At 40.9% G+C, this 20,066-nt stretch overlaps 1 protein-coding gene across 3 annotated transcripts in view; it reads left to right on the top strand.

Annotated features, from left to right (window-relative positions):
- The window catches only part of ARID5B (AT-rich interaction domain 5B), a 180,654-nt gene that overhangs the window by 126,487 nt on the left and 34,101 nt on the right, over window positions 1-20,066 (top strand). The window contains exons 1-4 of one of the 3 annotated variants that reach the window (XM_077778730.1): window positions 8,678-8,884; window positions 10,280-10,392; window positions 16,443-16,647; window positions 18,580-18,632. In XM_077778730.1, the coding sequence (XP_077634856.1) occupies window positions 8,881-8,884; window positions 10,280-10,392; window positions 16,443-16,647; window positions 18,580-18,632 (375 nt within the window). In that variant the 5' untranslated portion in view covers window positions 8,678-8,880. Of the gene's footprint in view, window positions 1-8,677; window positions 8,885-10,279; window positions 10,393-16,442; window positions 16,648-18,579; window positions 18,633-20,066 lie in introns of those variants that run through there. The other 2 variants (XM_077778728.1, XM_077778729.1) reach the window with 2 other exon arrangements.

The raw sequence follows: 20,066 nt of genomic DNA, 5'->3' as shown, positions 1-20,066 counted from the left end.
CAAACTTTTTTGTTCTGTCAACTTTTCTGGGTTTATTGGAGTGCTTGTCTTTGATGAATAATCTCACTTTTTGTTGTATAAAACCATGGGAGTTGAAGCACCTTGGAAAAGCCATGAAGGCCATGCCCTTGGGTGACTTGAGGACTGACTGTATCTGATCTCTTTTCTTACTTGCAAATGAAATCTTCAAAAAGGAAACCATGGCCAGACCATGAATTTATTCAACAATTTGTGGCTAAGAAGAGTCTACCTTCCAACTAGCTAAAATCACCGAAGGTCTATTTTCTCTTACTCAGTTTGCAAATGGCTTACATTATACCCAACCCACATTGTTAGCTGGAGAGAACAGTTAGTAAAATTAATAATTATACAGACTCTTTTTCTCTGTCTCTTCACTATTCCCCCCAAGTGTCCTGTCAAGGCTTAACATTTGCTTTGACATATTAGTTAAGGAAGTTAATGAAATGACATCTTCACTGGGGCTATTGAGTAACCTTGAGTCAATGATTACCAAGATTTGAATTTTACTAAGGAAACACCTCAGCTTGGGCAAAATTTGCAGATACTAACATCTACATATGACTCCCCTGCATATAATAAATAGTAAATAAAACCCCCAATTTCACTGAAACTTTGAATCAACACTCTTGCGGATTACTGTAGCTTCAGATGTTAATCTTGTTCTGTCTCCTCTTTAACACATTTCCAAGGACATATCTGTAATCATGACATTGAATTCTTGACTGAACCAGCATCCTCCAAAAGAAACATAATGCAAGCCACATGTAACTTAAAATTTTCTAGTTAACCACATTTCAAAGGTAAAAAGAAACAGGTAGAATTGACTTTAATGTGTGTTGTTTAATCCAGTATATTGAGCATATCATTTCAAAATGTCATCAATATAGAATGTCATTAATGGGATATTTTACATTTTATATATTGTCCCGGAGATCCAGTGTGTATTTTATGCTTATGGCAAATCTTAGTTTTGTACTGGACATATTTCCAGTGCTCCATAGCCCCACGTGGCTAGAGATGACCATGTTAGAGCAGCTCTAAGCAGTTATAGAAACGTTTTTTCTTACACTGAAAAAACTGGAAGCAGTTCTGACCTCTTCTGTGTACTCTCCTTGTTCATCACTAGATTTACGTTAGGGTTTCTGATGGTTATCTGTCCATCTTTCTCCAGAATGTGACCCACACTCACACCCACTGATGGAGCACTCTTTCGCTTGCCCTGACTACACACACAACCCAGAGCCTTGCTCTCTTCATTCTGGACCCTCACTCCCCTCTGCTCCAATACACACCCTCTTCTCTGCCATGTGTCTGGGAGTTCCTTGGTATCTATCGCAGGAGAGTTTGTGAAATTGTTTTCTGGTATTGCAGCTTGAGTCATATGTATCCACAAACAAATGAAGCTCAGAGATGCCACTGGTAGCTCGGAAAGGAAAAGGGGATGGGAGGGTTTTACCTGAGCAAAGAAAAAAATGTCTAAGAGTCTCAGACAAACTACACTAGTCATCATTTTTACTTTTTAAGTAAGAGACTATCCTACTTTTTCAATCATTCTTTCTGAAAGGTAGAAAAACAAAGAAAGTGAAAAATCCCTCTTGAGTACAAATTCCTTTTGGGATCTTTTAAAAAAGAGATTGGAAGCTTATTACTTGATGACCTTTTACTTTTTCTTATGTGTATGTGTTTGAAAAACTGAAATGTCTCTCATAATATATTAGTACAAGTCTGACAAAATTAAGTACCTCTATGCTAAACCACACACACACACAACACACACACACACACACACACACACACTCAATGTCTCTTTTACTTATTTCCAAGTAGGGAATGTTTTCTTGAGAGATGTAGCAAATCAATTATCCTCAATGTTGAAAATGGAATATCTCATTTCCAAACCTGGAGAAATGGCTGACCAAGAATGTTCTGTTTATATGAGTTTAAAAACTGCTCTGATATTTGCTGCCCCTTGCAAGACTGTTCAGCACAAAAAAAAAAGTAACTTTCACTTCTGTGCTGTCATATTCAATAGTAACACCACAGAACATATCAATCATGTACTAGAATGAGTGGGTCTATTGATGGTAACAAGAAGAATAAAGGGAGAGACAGACAAAAAGTCTCTGATGTTCAAGAGGTCCTATCTTTATACATTTCATAAATTATAGAAATCAAAATGTCCTTAAAAAGTATTTTCAGACTGGATCCTTAAAATAGCCTAAATTAAAATAGCCTAAAACTTAAAAAAAAAACAAGTATCTTAAATTAATATTCTATTCTTATTATAAACAATCATACTAAGAAAGACTAAATCTGTTCATGAAAATGGAAATGTAAGTTATTTCAAAATCTTAAGAAAAAGTACATAGTAAGCATTGAAACAATGCACTTCATCTAATTATTAATAGCTTTCATGCAAGTTTTTCCTCAACAGTCAACATTGTCTTCTCCATGAAGAGAGGAAGCTGGGACCCAAGGCCTAGAAAGGGACCATGGGCACCAGGCATCCAGGGAGAAGAGCAGGAGAAATGAGTTGCCGGGTAGATGTGAAAGTAGAAGTTTGAGCCCCTGTGGCATTTTTAGAGGCATTTTTGACTTTGCTGGGTTTGTGACTTCATGACAAGACCTCATGGCTAGGGAAGAAAATCAGACCCTTTGTGCACAGTATTAACAACTGGACCACACTTCCACCTGTACTCCATACCAAGCTAAGTCCTTGGACATCCACTCTGCCCTGAAGCTGCTGCTGCTGCTGCTGCTGCTTCTTGTTCTTCTTCTTCTGCTTCTTTTTAAGTTTATGTATTCACCCTGAGAGAGACACAGACAGCACGAGTGGGGCAGGGACAGAGAGGGAGGAGAGAGAATCCCAAGCAGGCTCCATGCTGTTGGCACAGAGCTCGATGTGGGGCTCGAACCCACAAAACCGCGAGATCATGACCTGAGCCCAAACCAAGAGTCAGACACTTAAGCGACGGAGTCACCAAGGCGCCCCTGCCTTGATGTTTCTTTACCTAATTGTAAAATTTGGACTTTTAAGGCAACAGAGTCTTCCATTGGCTCTTGACACCCTGGTGCGTAGACCTCATTACCTCGGAGACCAACATTTGTGAGACAGCTGGGAGCCACCCCCTCTGCCCCTTCAGCAGGTCCTGAAGGGGACCTTTCACCGAAAATGGTTACCATGAAGCATGCTGGACCTGGCCAGAACAAACCAAAGGGAAGGTCAGGCTTGAAAAGGTCAGGCATAGATTTCAATCTTCATCCCTATTTTCAGAATTCTCTCCTTAGAGAGTCCATCTTCTGAAAACCCAGAATCTCTATTCACCCTACACCTAGATTTAGCTCCCAGATTTTCCCCTCATTCTGCAATTGGTAGTGAAAAGTGTCTGTAATTTCTTTCTTCTTTGCCAGGCCCTTGTAGACAAGCCTATTATACACTTCTAGAACATTTCTGCATTCCTTTGGAATTCACTACATTGTTTCAGAATAATATAGAGATAACATTTGGACATTTAAATTTCTCTCCCTCCTCAAGACAGAGAGGGGAAATAAAGATAGAAATCTGCCTGTCACTGCTGGTAAAACCTGACTGAAAAAGAGGTTTGCTTGTGTTTTAATGGCAAGAATGTGTGGAGTCACATGCTTTCAAACCAATTAGCAATACAGATGAGCTAGCAAATCGAGTTCCATTTATAGGGTGGGGGAAGGGAAGAAGTCAAATAATCTGTGTTTTTAAGTGTTTCTGAGAAATGAAGACCTCCAGGGCAGAGAGAAGGCGGATCAGGAAATAGCTATGCAAATCACATGCCTATGAAATTACTAAAACTTTGATCAGGGCATTAACAATTGCTCCAGCATTCACAAGTATGAAACAAAGAGTGAGTAAGACTGGGCATGTTTTGGAAGGGATTACAAGTGTGTTTACTTACATGGTTTGTTGAGCAGTCAGTGGAGTCCATGGCTGTTTTGGACTTAAGCCGCCAAAGCAGTCCAGGTATGACAAACGCACTAATACATTCCGCTCTCGTTAGTGACTTGTGGGGCTCTCAGTGATTCTGACCAAGAGCCAAAGTGGTTGGACCTCAGGTAAAGCCTGCTTCATTTCTCCCCCCACCCTCTTTCTAACAACTTAACTGCTCACCCTTCACAGGAGGTAGAAGTAGACCTGGGTTCTGAGAGAGTGAAGTGCATTGGAAATGCTAAATTGTTGTTCTAGGCACTGTGGTCCAAACAATGCCGGATCTAAAAGCACACTTGGAAACTCAAGGCGTCCATGACATCCAGAGTGGCAGTGTGGTCATCCCCCTGGGGCAGGTGCACCTGTCACTGTTCAGGGCTGGGTGCTCTTGGGGGCATTTGAGAGTGAGGGCATCTGTGGCTGGTTCTAGCCTTGGTTGATGCCTCTAAACTATTATTTTTCATGGCTTTATTTAAGAAAAATAATTACTCTTGAAAAGGGAACTGTTGGAACAGTTATAGAAAATGATAACATTCTTGCAGTGTTTTGGTTTGTTTTTTCTTTACCTTGCCTGTTACTTAAAAGTCATCATTTAAGTTAGAATGTCCCACAAGATGGAGTTTTGCTGGTCAGTGTTTCTGTGTGCTCATTTCTCAGATAACATAGTTGCTTCTCAAACATTCCTGTTAGGTGTAGAAAATTGTTTATAGGAAAACAGAATAAACTTGAAAATTTTTAAATCTATACGTAAGTAATGCTTTGTGAATTCACAGAAAGATTCAACTAATTAACAGACGTTAAGTACCAGCATCCACAGTTCCTGGCACCACTCTATTAGGTGTGGGGTAGTGAGTATATGGAATATGCTGTGGATTTGAAATAAACATTTAAAGGTATCATATATGAATTTTCAAAATAAAAATGTTGCCTTTAAGTTAAAGCCAAAATGAGGGCTGAGAGCTTCTGTTTTTCTTTTCTTTTTTTTTCCAAGTACTTGAAAACTGAAATTCTGTAAGAGATTATCTGTGAAATTTCAGGAGTGGCTCTGATCAAGCTTTCTGCCATTCTTGGTTTCTAAATCTTTTACTCATATATTAATAACTTTAAAAACACTCATCCTATTTTTGTTGTAGTGAAAGAGGAAGTTTCTAAATAGTCAAAAGGGAAACATTGAAAATAGAACACAGTAAATGATAACTAAATTAGGGTATTTTTTTCCAGCAAGAGCAATGCTCCGTGCTGAAACTTGCCAGAGTATTTTAAGATTATTGTCTATAAAGAAAATGTAGCAGAGAATTGAGATCCTCAGAGGAAAGGCATTACAGAAATGCAAAGTATTATCAGTAATGTGCACTAAACATGGAGCGATGTTTCTCAGTCCCTAATACATCAGTCAGTGGACCTCAGTTTTCTGGCTTGTGTTGAGTGTTTAAAACACACACACACACACACACACACTCACACACCCATGTGTAGACAGGCACGCACAGCTTGCAAATCAAGTGAGTTAACGCTCTGCCAACTTCTTCTAGATGTTGACCCTAGGGGGTCAAACTCTTAGAAAAATGATGCCTGGTTTTCCACCCTCCTAATTGCAGTTCTCCACCAGCAAGAAAGTCCCATCTCTAAGTGGAAGCTCACAAAGAATTTCTCGAGAGAATATGGAGCTGCATTGGCAACAAAATCCTCTCTGCAAAACGAGAAGAAAGAGTTGTTAAGTGATGAGTCAATCCAGCTTTTATAGCAGTTTATCTTCGTGGTATTTCCAAGAGCATAAATGTTATAAAAAAAGAGAGACGGTCATGACAGGAAGAACACAGTAGAAAAAAACAGGGACGTTCAAGCCAAAAGCAATTTACTTTGCCAGTAACTGGTTACATTTCCTTTGTTTTATTATTATTATTTCAAGGGTTGGGGTTGAGCTGAAAGTTTCCCACACCTGCACTGTCCTGACACATCACTTGTCAGAACCCATAGAGAAGTGAATACATAAGTGAGTGCCTGGAAACTCTAGATGCTTTAAGAAAACAAACAAAAACATTATTCTGCTGTATTGTCTTTAAAAAGGTTATCTTTTAGTAATATTTGACTGAGTTTTTAAAAAAGGAGAAAACAAAACACGTGGGTGAGATGTCAAAGTAGCCCTCAGCAGTGGCGGTCGCTGACTCCCGGGATTAACGCCTATAGAAATAGCAGTGACTTCACAAAGGTGAATACTTGTTAATTTCACGGCACTGAGTAAGAGGAACAGATGGGCAGTCAGAGAGGAAAGATTTTTTTTTTTTAAACCACAGAAATCTTTCACTGTGCAGGCAGAAGAGTCGGTGGCCCACTGCAAAGGGGTAATGTGGATGGCACGCTAAGTTTTATTGGAACTCTGTGGCTTTAGGGGAAGTCTTTCACCTACTGCTAAGTCAGGATTGGGGACCCTGCCCCACGTCGAGTCTGTAGGATGCTGTTTGCTGCCTGCGATGGGCTCTTAGTACCCTCGTACTGTGTGGTGCTATTTGAGTGTTTTCATTTAGGGAAAGCTCCCTGGTGACTGCCAGCCCAAGTTAATAATATAAATATCTCATTATGAGACAGACTGAGTGTGTATGTCTGTTAGAAGTTACTTAAAGCAGGGACGTTGGATAAAGTCCAGTTGCCTGGTTTGGATCTCGTTACCAGTAACCAGTTGCATGACCTAAAACAACTAATTTCATCACTGACTCAGTTTTCTGGTCTGGAAAATGGGGACAATAATCGTGCCTTCCTGTTGGTTTGCTGTGAGTTTTAAATGGGTTATTGTATACTAAGTGCCGACTGGCACAGAGATAGTGCCCAGTAAATACAAGCTATTATTATTATTCATGTGTAATATTGCAAACATTCAGGTAAAGAGCATTGACTGAACTCTGAATGAATGGGCCCAGGGCCAGTTAATGGATATATACACGTGGAAAAGTAACCGAGCATTTATTGCTTCACACTATTTTCTTTTGTGGTGTATCTGACTATAGCCAGTTATGCTATCAGTAAGTGTACTGCTGGTCTCCCGCACTCCCGAACACCACCACACCATAAAGCATTTGTTTTCACTCACTTGCCTTGCAAATGATTTGTTTTCTTGATTCCGGAAGAAGAAGAAGAGGAAGAAGAAGAAGAAAGTAGCCCAAGGACCAGACTTTTTACTCCCCCCAAAAGCCAGCCCTCAGTCCCAGAGCTTTGCCTAGGGTTTTATGGATCCAAAAGGTTTCAGATCATATGATGGGGGCTCCCACCCAGTTCTGCGTGTGCTCTGTTCTCCCTGGGACTCTGAACATCCGCTCCCCAGGGCACTGGTTGCACTGGGGACAATATCACAGCCCTTCTGAGATGCCAGACACGAAGGCTTAGCGGTCATCAGGAACCAAAGGCCTTAGGTTTTCTGTCTTAATTCCCAGAGCAGACTTTCTGGTCACTGGGTTATGTTCCCGGCGCTCAAGTGTAAATAGTAAAGGCGAGCACAGGTTTACAGGTGCCCAACGTGACAGGTATGCACAAGGCCAAGTTTGTGAGTCCGGCTCGTGAAGACTTGAAGGAGGTACATGTGGGCATCTTTATTTCCATTAGTCACTTATTCATTCAACAGATTTACATTATGTAATGCCATCTCCTTGGGTGTGTGCTGGGCAGGTGAGAGATGAGTCTGACTGGTCCTGCCCTTAAGGACTCTCCAATTTAGGATAATAATAACCCATAAAACACAACCAAAGTACAAAGAATACAGTGATACCTTCCATAAGAGAAAGTCAGAAAAAGGAGGGCAGAAGGGAAAGGAGAAGAGATATTTGAGTTTGAGGCTTGAGCGATCGGTGGGATTTGTCTACCCTACCTGAAATGTCAGCGACTTGCCTCATTATGAACAAAAGGCTTTTTCTCTTGATCAAATCCCATTTAGAGTTTAAGTTTGTGTGACCAGAATATTAGGTGCTAGCCTGTTCTAAATTTATAATTCTCAGAATCTGCTGGGGAAGGGCATGTGCTTCTCTGGTTCTGAAAACAGCTCAAAGAATGGAGAAAATAGACCCGATTTGGGGATGACTTATTGTCGGTTCCCGGAACCTTTGCCTTTATTTAAAACAGCCTGTTCAGTACAAGTTCTATCTAAAAGGCCTTTGGGATTTGAAAGCTTCTCTGGAAATAAATGCTTTTAGGTTTAAATGTTTTGGGTTTTTTTGTTTTGTTTTGTTTTGTTTTGTTTTTTTGCCAAAATGTTAGGAAAGAGAGACCATGGTTAACAAATCTGAGAATGGAGGCGATAATTGTTTTGGTTCTTTTAATGAAATGTCTCAGACCTCCCCTAAGTTCTGTTTGTCTCTCTGTCAGCTCTCTGCTCGCTCGGCTATTATTTTGATAAGGGACATGAAAGTACATCATTCCCTCACAGTCATTAAAGTCTTAGCACTTGAGTCGGCTGTGGAAACACTTCTGTGCTACACCAAGTCTTCAAACCAAAACAGTCCACGCCCTGGCTCGGGGCTGAGGAGCGGGGCAGTTCATGGAAGGTGGCATTAGTCTGTGACGGAGAGCAGGAGGTCAGGATCCCCAACCCAGGCCCGATGAAATCACCGAGGCGGAGCAGGGAGGGGGAGAGAGCCGAGCCCTCCCTGCCAGTCTGGCAACTCGGCAAAGTCCTCAGAGCTCATCCCACACACTCCGTGCTAGTCACTGCTGTGTGTTTACATGAGTAATGGAGCTGCCGGGGGAGGGGAGTCGTAAGCACAGTGCTGAGCCTGGCAGCTTGCACTTGCATTCCCGTTGGGAGGGAAGCTGACATCCACACCAAGTCAAGACTTCCAGGGACGTGGCCGGGAAGCAGTCACATGCTGTAGCTTTCATGAGCACAGACATCCTCAGGCAGATGTTTGTCGACTGGAATGGGTAATCGCTACTTTCTCTTTGCTTGATTTTTGTCTGTGAGTTTGTTTCCCTGTGATAATTCCAGGCTGGCTTTCTGGGGTGGACTTCTGGACATCCGTCTAGGGGGAGAAGGGAAGGGAGTGGGTTTGGGAGGGGGAGCCTGAGCCCCACTTTTTAAACTTTTGCCCGACTAGAAATGCAGCTGTGCTTTCCTGAGCTTTACCACCAGCAGATCTGTTATCCACGGTAGAAAAGCTAGTGCACGGGACTCCTGTTGAGGAGCACGGTGCAAAATGTCCTAAAACCACTGGTTAAATGTGTGATGTAAGTAAGATGAACAACAATTAAAAGCGTTCGAGTGGTTCAGATTTGGCACTGGGGCAATCCTATCTTCAAGCAATAAATAAAAGTGTGGGTACCTCGAAAGGGCTGGGAAAAATTGCTTGGGTTACAATTCATTAGTTTGAAATTGTTCAAGGGCTGCTTGGTTAGTGGTTTGTTTTAATTTTGCTTGACTTAGGTGACTGATGAAGCTAAATATGAAAGCTGATGCCGGACAGTCCGAGCACTAGATAAACAGCAGTCTTTCTACCCCCTGCTTTCTGTGTGGATCTTAAAGGGATTCAAGTCCAACATCAGGGATGAAATAGAACTTTGCTTTGCATCTTGTCTGTGGCTTTAAGAAAGTATATTCCTCACAGAATTAGGCTAACCCCAGTGTGTGATCTTTGGAAGTTATTTTAAATAACCCTGGAGATCTTACTACGTTGAGAAGGAAAAAGACAGCATGCTGATTTAAATGTATCTGCCAGATTTGTTGAGATTTGAAACACGCTGATAGCAATACTATTAGTAAATACTTGTAAGAATATCTTTCATATTTTTAACCATGAATGTTCTTTGTATAGTTCTCTCTATTCATTTGTAATCATATCCACTTATTTGTACCATAATTTAAGAAAATGCTCATGTCTCCACTGCTGAAGAGAGGTTTTCAAATGCCACATTACTATGATACCATAATGGGCTGGCATTTCACCTAGGTTTCTGAAAAACAGATACAAAACAAAAACAAAGACTAATCTCCAAGCCTGGCTTCGGGTTGTCTTTCAGCTCAACATGTTTCTTTTCTAAGAGTAGGAAGTGCCTTTTCCCTACTATTGTCCTTGAGAGCTGAGAGCTTCATTTTATTTATACTAATTAGACATGTTAAAGTGTAGTAGATTCACTTGGGGAAGCATGTACAGAACTGTACAGTCTACCAAGATGCGGCCCGTCAGAGAGGAGAGCATAAAATGAGATGCGTACGTTTCTCTGAACAGTTTAGTGGGCACCACTGTATTAACACCCTTGGTCTTTCATAAGGAAACCTATGCACATGAAAATGTACATCAATCGCTCTTCATTTGTTTTCAGCGCCAAACCTTAAAGGCAGACCACGCAAAAAGAAGCCGTGCCCACAAAGAAGAGATTCATTCAGTGGTGTTAAAGATTCTAACAACAACTCTGACGGCAAAGCTGTTGCCAAGGTATGGTCATTTGCTCCCTGGTATCCATTTGGCTGCATCTTTTTATTTCTCCTTTTTCTCTTTATCTCTCTGCTCTTGTGTCTTGGTGGCAGTTTTCAGTGGAGGATCTGACTTTGGTATTCACAGCCCTCTGTGTCTGTTCCCGCCACCTCCCCTCCCCTGTGTGGCTGGGGGAGGGGAGAGCGTAGGCATTTTGATTAGTCAACAGAAAGATTTCCCACCTCCCAGGCTGGCCTGTTGGGTAAAGGACAGATGATTAAGCGCCCACGTCATTGAAGCTGAGATTTCATAGTAGGTGACACAATGACATAGTTTACTCTGCTGTGTCAAAAATAGACCAAGCTGAACCATCCTCTTTCTGAACGTGTTCATCTAAATATGTTTCAGAGATTAACAGAGGATGAAATTAGAAATGGCTAGAATTAAGCTTCTTAGTGATTTTTTTTTTCAGTCATCTCTAATTTACCTTACATTAAAACCGGTTACCTTCATAGCAGAATAGTTACATGTACACATGTAGCCGTATATTCATTGATATATTTTTTAAAGATCTCCAGTAACACAGAAGGAAAATACAAATTCAAAACTATTTTTCTGGGCCCAGGCCCATTTTGCCCAAGAGTTCCGTGGAATCTTGAAAGTGTACACCGGAGGGACTGAGCTTCATGAAGAGTGAACTGTCACTTCTTATTTTTAGACTTACCTTTGTGACTTTTGGGGGTGGGGGGTGGTCAGATTTGCACAGGTCTGTTTACTGGGTGTTTGTGCTTAGGTGTTGATTCTGTGCCAAAGACAGCAATAACCCCTTTAGGACTCGAGTTGAAGACCAGATTTCAACTGATATTGTTTCCAGATCCAAGGACTAAGTTTATGAAAATGGGACCATTTTGACTCGTGGTGAATTTGGAAGATTCTGCTGTAGAAAAATATGAATTCAGTTCTGGGTTGACAGTCTACTGTTTTTCTGCTGCATGTGCCATGGCTCTCCCCTATGCAATGGAAGCAAATCTGAGACATTCACAGTTTATAAATCTTATTTTTAGCAGGTGATTGTTATATCAGGAAGTTCTGAGGACTTTTTCGTTAGATTTCTTCATGCTCCCAAGAATGCAAAGGGTTAGAAAGAGATCAACCAGTAGAAATGTGTATTTTCTGGCTAAGAACAGATCTGTCTCTCCATAAAGTTATTTTTGTTCTGCTCGTTTAACCTTCTGCAAATGAGTGCACGTGGGTACCAAGAATGACACTCTCTAGTAGTTTAGACATCTCAGTCCTAGAACTGCCTATCAGCCTCCGTAGTCTTGAAGAATGTCAGCAGGGACAGTTTATTCCCTGTGATGTGGTTTGCAAGATACTGTAGAATGGAGCGAGACAGTTTTAGGATCTTCGTGGTGGGCAGAGTTTGCGCTGCCGGTGTCTCATGTTGGCACCCTGCCCCATACTTCTAAGGTGACATCATGTGTTTACTCCAGTACGTTCTGTACCTGAGCCCAGCAGGATGAAGCTCCTTCCCGTGTCATTTGGAGCTACTAATGAAGTATGCCTCTGGGAATTTTACAAAACTCCTACAAATTGATCTGAAAGAACAGCACCTCCAATATTTCTTACCATGGAAGGCAGCTCAGGACTCACAAAAGGATCCACAAAACTGAAGAGTACACAAGGCTGCTTGTATTTGATGTTCACTGACTTCTTAGGAGGGGTAGTAGTCAAACCTGGGTTTTCTAAGTGACCTTTTCTGCCCCCTCCCACCAGTGCTTCCATTCAGTATCTTTACAAGGAGGTGGGTCACTTTCCCATTGGTGGTTTCAATGATGAGTACGTGGGTGGCGTGCTGCGGTCAGCTCCTGGGGACTGGTCTAAACACCCAGCTCTCCTCAGACTCTTGGATTACAGTTTTGCCTTGGCTGCTTCCAATGGCCCTGGCAAGATCACATCTACTAGAAGAAAGAGACTAGTAGGGATGAAGTATGGCGGGCTTGACCGTTGGCACTAACAGACAGATGTAAAGTCCCTACAGAAGGAACAAGGCACGTCTGGGCCCAGAACAACCACTAGAGAGGCATTTATGTCTTACAGGGGCCTTTGCTCATGAATCACTGTAATAGAGACCATAGCCTATGGCCATCTGATCACTTGCTGAACTGGAAGCAGTGTTTCAAGTGACAGTTTGGCTTTATGACCAAGACCTATGTGACTGGGTTTTGCAAAAGTGTCTCAAACATACCATTTCTTACTATGGATAAATTTCAGCTTCGTACAGCTACACACAGCTAAGCTCTCTACAGAGAGAACCTCCTGCATCTGTTGTGTGCACGGCTGGGAGAACATTTCCAGTCATTTGCCTGTCACCATCAAAAAGTTGCACCCTCTCCATGAGAACAGAAAAGCCAGCTTTGCAAGACTGTTTCCTAAGGGACAGAGAATTTCATGGCTTTCCAAAGACAGCAAAAGTCACATGGGGAAGAGGCTACCAGTTCTCTGAAGATGTCTTGAGGGCGTCCAGCCAAATCCTGCTGCTTCCCTAGACTCATACTGTGGCAGCAGAGATGGGCCCAAGCCCATTCATACGGTAATCTGTGCAAGATCCTTCTCAGTCCAGGCCTCTAATGCAAAGCCTCCACCGATAGGAGGCAAATGACTCTTCACATTCTGTAAGCCCCTTCGAAAGGCCAGAAGTACATAACAGGTGGTTAGAGTCTAAAAGGAGCAAAAGAAGGGAAGCCATGGTGTGCCATATGTTTTTACATTTAAATCGTGAACATCCCCTTGATATTTCACAAATGTGACACTTTTATTATTTTCAATATTTTTCATCCAGTTTGGTCCTCAGAGCGACCCCCAGGGATTATCCTTCCTGCTTCACTGGGGAAGAACATGAGAGTCTCCTAGCAAGTCAATGACCAAATCCAATTTAGACTGTGGCTTCTTCTTTCTTGCTGGTTCATCATATCTTGCTACCCCAGTTGAAGGCTGGATTAGTTATAACTCAGGCCAGAGAAAGGATGTGGTTAATATCAAATAAGTGGTGGTTCATTGAAAACATTAAATGTGGATTCTTTAATTAGCACTTCCTAAATCACTTTAGAAACCCCAAAGCTCTTAGTGAACTCAACAAGTGTAAGGTGTTCAGGTTGGAAAAATAGATTGAGTAATTAACTGTCCCCATCAAAAGGTGGGGCATTCTCAAGGTCAACATGAAGACTAGCTCCTTTTTAAAACTGCAGCAGATTAAAATGTTAAGTTGAAATGAGAATATTTGGGGTAAATGTGAAAAAAAACGTAGAAAGTAACTTGGCCAGGTCCTACGCAGAAACGGGGTAATAGCCGAAAAGGTTCTTCTGTTAACTGAAGAAATGTGTGGAGCAAGTCTGAGAAAGGAAACCACTGTTCACTTCCTTCAAAGCCTGTGTGTGCCCCTCCCTCACCCCTGCAAGGAGACACCTGCTGGGACCCCCATGGAGGTTCAGGATGGAGTTCAGGAGGTGGCAGCCTGGCTTTCCCAGGAGCCTTTTCTACAAAGCAGGGAGTCTGAATGACTCTGGGCATGGTTTGTGTACCTCCGCCATGCTTTCCCTCTGTTTCTGGGTGTTTCTGCACGGTTGAGGCAGAAGGTTAGGCAGCCATCTATACACAGAACGAAACCTCATACTCCCTTATAGTGGTGCTTCTGACCTAACAATATATATAATTGGCCCATTATTGCTGCACACTTAAGACTCAACCTGGTTTATATGCAAATCTTATATCTACTCCTGTTTGGTATTTGGAGTTAAGCAGACCTGAGTTCACACCCAGAGTTCTGCCCGCCATGCGCCAAATAACAAAATACCTCACCTCATAGAGCTCCGTTGTCCTCAACTGTAAAATGGAACTAATTTATGAGTGTTATCTATGCTAGCTATGAGTGAACCAGGAGACTGTGGGGGGCCCACAGCACCATATCCAGCTCACTGTCAGCTCAGTGGGTACTGGTTTCCTTCCCTTTGCTCGATATACAGTAGAAGGAATGGAGCCCTTTAATACTTTGGAAACCATCTAGTTTTATCTTTTGTTCCTCATTTGATAGATCACATTTCTAAGCTGTAAGTTTTGTAACGCCCAGTAATAAGATATGCTTTTAATTGGAAGTGCGTTGTGACTATCAATTTAATTTTTTCATGAGTGTCAGTAAATTATAGTGTTTGGTACCATAGGCCCTAGAGTTCAATCCCAAGCTCACCACCTCCCAACTTGGACATGATCTTGTACCTGTTACTCATCCCCTCTGTACCTCAGTCCCTTCATCTCTAATGAGAGAATAATAATGTGCCTCATTAGAGTGATGGGCATAAAATGAGGTAACACCTCAAAAGGGCTTAGAATGGAGCCTGGCTACATAGTACACACTCGCAAAAGACCAGGGGAAACCCAGATAAAAACTGGAATGATTTTATGATTTCAAAAAGCCATTAAATTATAGATTTCATCAGAACTTGAGACTCCGTCGAAAATTTGGCAGTGAAAACTGATGACAACATAATTTTCACAGGATGCTCGCCTTAATATAATGTGACAAAGTACTAAAGTTTGAAAATACTGTAAGTAAAAATTCTATGTGGAAAAATATTTTAATCCCATTTCCACCAGCCCCTTAAAAATTATAATCTTATCTAGGGGCCCAGTTGAATGGGTTGTACAGGAAGTTTTATTTTTTCCAGAACCAGTCTAAAGATATTAACCTCATATATTCACTTAAGAGAACAAACTTAAGAAAACCCTTGTGCACAAGAGGATACCATTCCCTTTTATAAATAAGCATGGCCTTTTATATTCTTAATGCCTGGGAAGGAGACTCTGAAGGGAAAGAAAAAGAGGGCTTAAAAATCTGAAATGGAAAACAATGTTGAATATGTGGGACATTTTTGTTCATAACATTTCCCCAGCCTTCTCTCCGATGTGAGATCTGGAGATGTAAAGAATATCGGAATGTACACATTCCCATGGGCACACTTGAACTCAAAGTCTGACCCTTTGTACTTCCCTCTTTTACAATTAAAATAGCTCAGCAACTTAACGTTATATTTAACAACCATCAAAGCCCTCTTGTAGAACATGAGTGGGGAGGGAACATTAGGTTAGCCACTCAGTTTGCCGAGTTCCATATTCGCCTAGAGTGTGGAAGCAAGAACATCTGGCACATTCACCGCCATTTATTTTTCAATTATGGCTCTTTCCACTTACTCTTCTTCGGTTTTTAGCTGACCTCTACTCTTGCCTTTGTGCCAAGTTAGCATCTCCTGTTACATTCTCAGAGCTGACTGAGAAGCAAGAAGCCCTCATTAAAGAGTGGGACCTTTTGTTACTTACTGAAGGTGCATCTGGCAACACTCTCAGGTGACAGACAGTGGAGACCTTGCTGGTATTCTTGATGCCAACATCCACTGGCGTGGATGGCTTTTTTCGGGTTACTGGAAACAGTAGCAACAAGATAAGTTTACTATGAAGAAGTAACCTTTCTTCACACTGATACAAAGTGTGAAATATGGGACTATATACTAAGAAGATAGGGTTTTGTTCAATGACATTAACAGCCGATACCCCTTGGGAAAATAAAGTGTATAAAGAGGCAAAAGAATGGTCCAGCCAGATGCAAACAGTGTTTCTGGATACGTATCAACATTCTTGTGAGGACTCTCACAGAGGTTGGCACAGTTGGGCAGACCATGGCCTCCTTAACACCTGTTTCTATAAATAAAGTTTTATTGGAACACAGCCATACCCATTCACTTAGATGTCTGTGACTGCTTTTGTGCTAGAGTTGAGTAGTTCCAACAGAGACTCTCTGGCCCAAAAGCTGCACTATTTTCTACCTGGCCCTTTACAGAAATTTACTACCCCGTGGTCTGAGACCATTCATATGCAGTGTTGCCTTTAAAAAGCTATTTCGGGACAAGGCTAATTTACTGGATCACCCTTCCCACACAGTGAAAGCTGTCACTGGCTGTGTCGTTGTAAGCATCCCGAGGCTGTACTTGATTTGATGTGGCATATTTTCCCTCCTTTTCCAGGTGAAATGTGAGGCCAGGTCAGCCTTGTCCAAGCCGAAGAATAACCATAATAACTGTAAAAAAGTATCAAATGAAGAAAAACCAAAGGTTGCCATTGGTGAAGAGTGCAGGGCAGATGAACAGGCTTTCTTGGTGGCACTTTATAAATACATGAAAGAAAGGAAGACGCCAATAGAGCGAATACCCTATTTAGGTTTTAAACAGAGTAAGTATGCTTGTTTTCATTTCTGAAATATCAACACTGCTCATATTCTTTAAACTGGAAAACAATTTTGACTCAGGATTATGTTGAAATCCTAATCTGGGGATGATGCTCTCTGTGTTTATACTAAATCTACAAATCATCCAGGCCAGGAATTTTTCTCCCTGCCTCTTTCCGCTACATTGTTCCCTTCTGGGACAGTTGCAGTGAGATATTTATAGGCTTGAATCCACTGATTATGACTGGAAATAGACATGTTGAAAGTTTCTCATTTTCTGTTTTGTCAATCTTGAGTGTCTGTCACGCCTTTCTTCTGAGATAATAATATGACGTCGCTTTATCAGGCACAGATGTTGCCTGTGAAAAGACAGCTTTTAAGAGGAGGACATTTAAAGGTGGACAAAACAACCAGAAAGAGAAAACATATTTCCTAAGCCCCAAATTTGTTAAGAGATAACAAAAACCTGACTTCAGAGGAAACACGAAAGACACAAATTTGAACTGAAAGCCCGATTTTGAACTACTTTGACATGCACATTTTAAGCATCGTAATAAATTTTTAAGTAGAAAAGGAAACGCATAGCTGAGCAGAATTCCATAGAAAAAAAGAAGAAACCCAGATCCGGCCCTGATTTCACAACTGAATATATATTTTGCCTCTGTCTGGATTTTGTGGCACACAAAGCAATGAGCCCCTGGCTTGAAATCGTATTTTCTCCAAACGTATCTTCCTAGATTAAAACCATGTGTCATTTTGATGAAGAATGTCAAACCTGTATGTTTTACATAACAATTTACATACCTAATAGCAATTGGCACTGATTGCAAGAGAGCACTCGCAGCCATTATAAACTTATATAACTACGAATGATTACAATGTTTGTCTGAAAACTGGTTGCTTGAAATAGAAGTAAAATTAATGTACTATGAACAGCTTTGTTGCATTATGCATTGGTTCAGATTAAATCAAGGCCGAGGCAGGGCTCTTGATAGCTTTGAAATAGTGCAAGGTTCAGTGAGGCTTTTCCAACGTGTTGTGTCAAAGAGCCTTTTCTTTTTTTCAATTTTAATTTTATTCTTCATTTCCCTTACCAAGGAATTACTTGAAATTCAATTTTCCCTCTTGTAAAAGAGTCACATCCGTAGCAGTCCCATTCAATGATGTCCGGGACAAAAGGGCAGGATTGCCGGCAATTTGGCATAGTTGTTTAGCTGCGTAAACGTATGCAAACCTGCAAAGAGAAATCTGTTTTTCAAAAGTATATGTTTATAACGTCACACAGACAAGTTAGGGGACTAGCACTGAGGACTCCATTCTTCTGTGAATGAGTATCTTTCCTTCCCTTTGATGTGTTACATCACTGCTACTTTCCAGGGTGAAATATTTGTTTTCCTACTCGTTTACAAGGCACCGCATGTTAGTGAAATACGGTATAAGTTCTTAATATAGTGCTGCCATCAGACATTCTATTAAGAAAATAATCATGTATTTAAAGTGGCTGTTATTTCTTGATTATGCAAAGGTCTTATCTGAAGGGAGCATTATATATTACCGTTTAACCAATGGCTTCCTTCTAAGGGTTGAACTAGACCAACCCTGATTTTGAAATCCCACCCTTTTCCCAGGGACATGGTAACTTAGCTTCCTTGGTCGGCTGATGGCCACAGGACTAATACTGTGTTCTCCGTTATCCTCAAAGTAGAACCACTTCCGTATTCGTGACTGTTTCTTAGGAAATATTTTAAGTGGTAATAATATATCCTGGTGTTGAATGCCCTTTGGCAAATTGTTGCCTAAGAACTTAGCTCTCTGGGGTACTAGTACATTTTTTCTCTTTCTCATTGAAATCAAAACAAGACAAAATGTTTTAATTGACATTTCTTGGAAATATGTTAATGCAATGCTTATCTAAATACTTATTGTCCCTCTAACAGTTAACCTTTGGACTATGTTTCAAGCTGCTCAAAAACTGGGAGGATATGAAACAGTAAGTGTTTAAGCAACTTAAATGAAATAATTTTGCAATCTAACTCCCCCCCACCCCTCCTTTGACCAAGATGGAGAAAATGCAAGAGCAAACCGTCATTGACTGCCTTTTCAAATGGCTCCACACTTTTGGGGGCTTATGGGCCGCTTTTGGAAATGATCCCAATTAGTTCCAGGTTTGGCAAAATTGTAAACTTGTCGTAAAAACTACAAGTGGAAAACATATGTAACTCTCCCCTGTCAGGGAAATTAGTTGGGTCTGTAATTTTTTCCCATGTTGAGAAAGGGCTATTATTGTACAACAAGCCAAGATTGCATAAAAGAAATTTCCCTTGGCAACATACCTGACATCTGTTCATGTCTAATATGGGAAATGTATTAAAGGCTTTCAAAAGTAATCAGTATTGGCCATTAAGGAATAGGATACAGCAGAATCTCCTCTTATTCTAGGGCAAAGAAGCTTTATTAGACAAGGGTCAGTGCTGCATAAACAGGAAGTTATCAAACTTATTCAGAACAGGCTCTGACACTCTTTATCAGCTAATTCTAACCGACAGGAACAGGTTATTTTTAGCCCACAGGAAAATTTGATGGCCATGGATTTTACAGCATGTATTTTGAACCAATAAAATGTGAGTGCAACAAACTAAGATTTAAATCTTGAAAGAAGAAAGAGCTGTATTAATAGAGCACGCAGAGATGATATCTGTAATAAAATCAATTGACATAGGAAGATGTCGTCATTGGAAATATTTTCTCCTCCACACAATGATCAGATTAAGTTGTGCAGTTTCTTCTGCAACTGAATAAGAAATTATTTTTTTCTCGCCTTACGAGGTAACCTGGGATATCTCTGTATCTTAGTAAAATGACAGTAAGAGACACAAAGTCAAGAAAATGAAATTCATTTTAGCCCCACCATAATAACTAGTGTGCCTTGCCAGATAGAGCATATTGCTCCACAAACTAATATAATGGTTTGATGTCAGGGGGTTGGAACGAGAAAAGATGGCAGGCCTGATGTGATTCAGATAATCTGGTATTTACTGTAGAGATCCCTGCTGTGAATTCTGACTAGAAACTCTTAAGATGTGAGTCAATGTGTGTGTAAAATATTCATTTACTACATGGGAGATACTAGTACCAGTTTATAAAGAAAGAAAATGCTCATACAAAGGACATATAAAATGTGCATTTCATAGATGTGAATTTACTTACAATATTTGCTTTATCAAGCACCCGCTGTACAAATAAATAATGAAATTTTTCATTAGGTTGGGTCTGTTGATAGGACAAACGGGTTGACTCCTTGCCACTGTGGCTCATCGTTTTGCAAAATCTCAAGCTAATTATAGCTTTTGTTCATGTGAAAAAAAAATAATAACTCAGACCTACTCTCATGAATTTAGGAGTCAGCCCCATAACCTAGATTTTT

Source organism: Crocuta crocuta, unplaced genomic scaffold (genome assembly GCF_008692635.1).
Source record: "Crocuta crocuta isolate KB4526 unplaced genomic scaffold, BGI_CrCroc_1.0 scaffold167, whole genome shotgun sequence".
Lineage (NCBI taxonomy): Eukaryota > Metazoa > Chordata > Mammalia > Carnivora > Hyaenidae > Crocuta > Crocuta crocuta.
The sequence above is the reverse complement of the archived record's forward strand: the minus strand, read 5'-3'. Positions and strand labels throughout refer to the sequence as shown.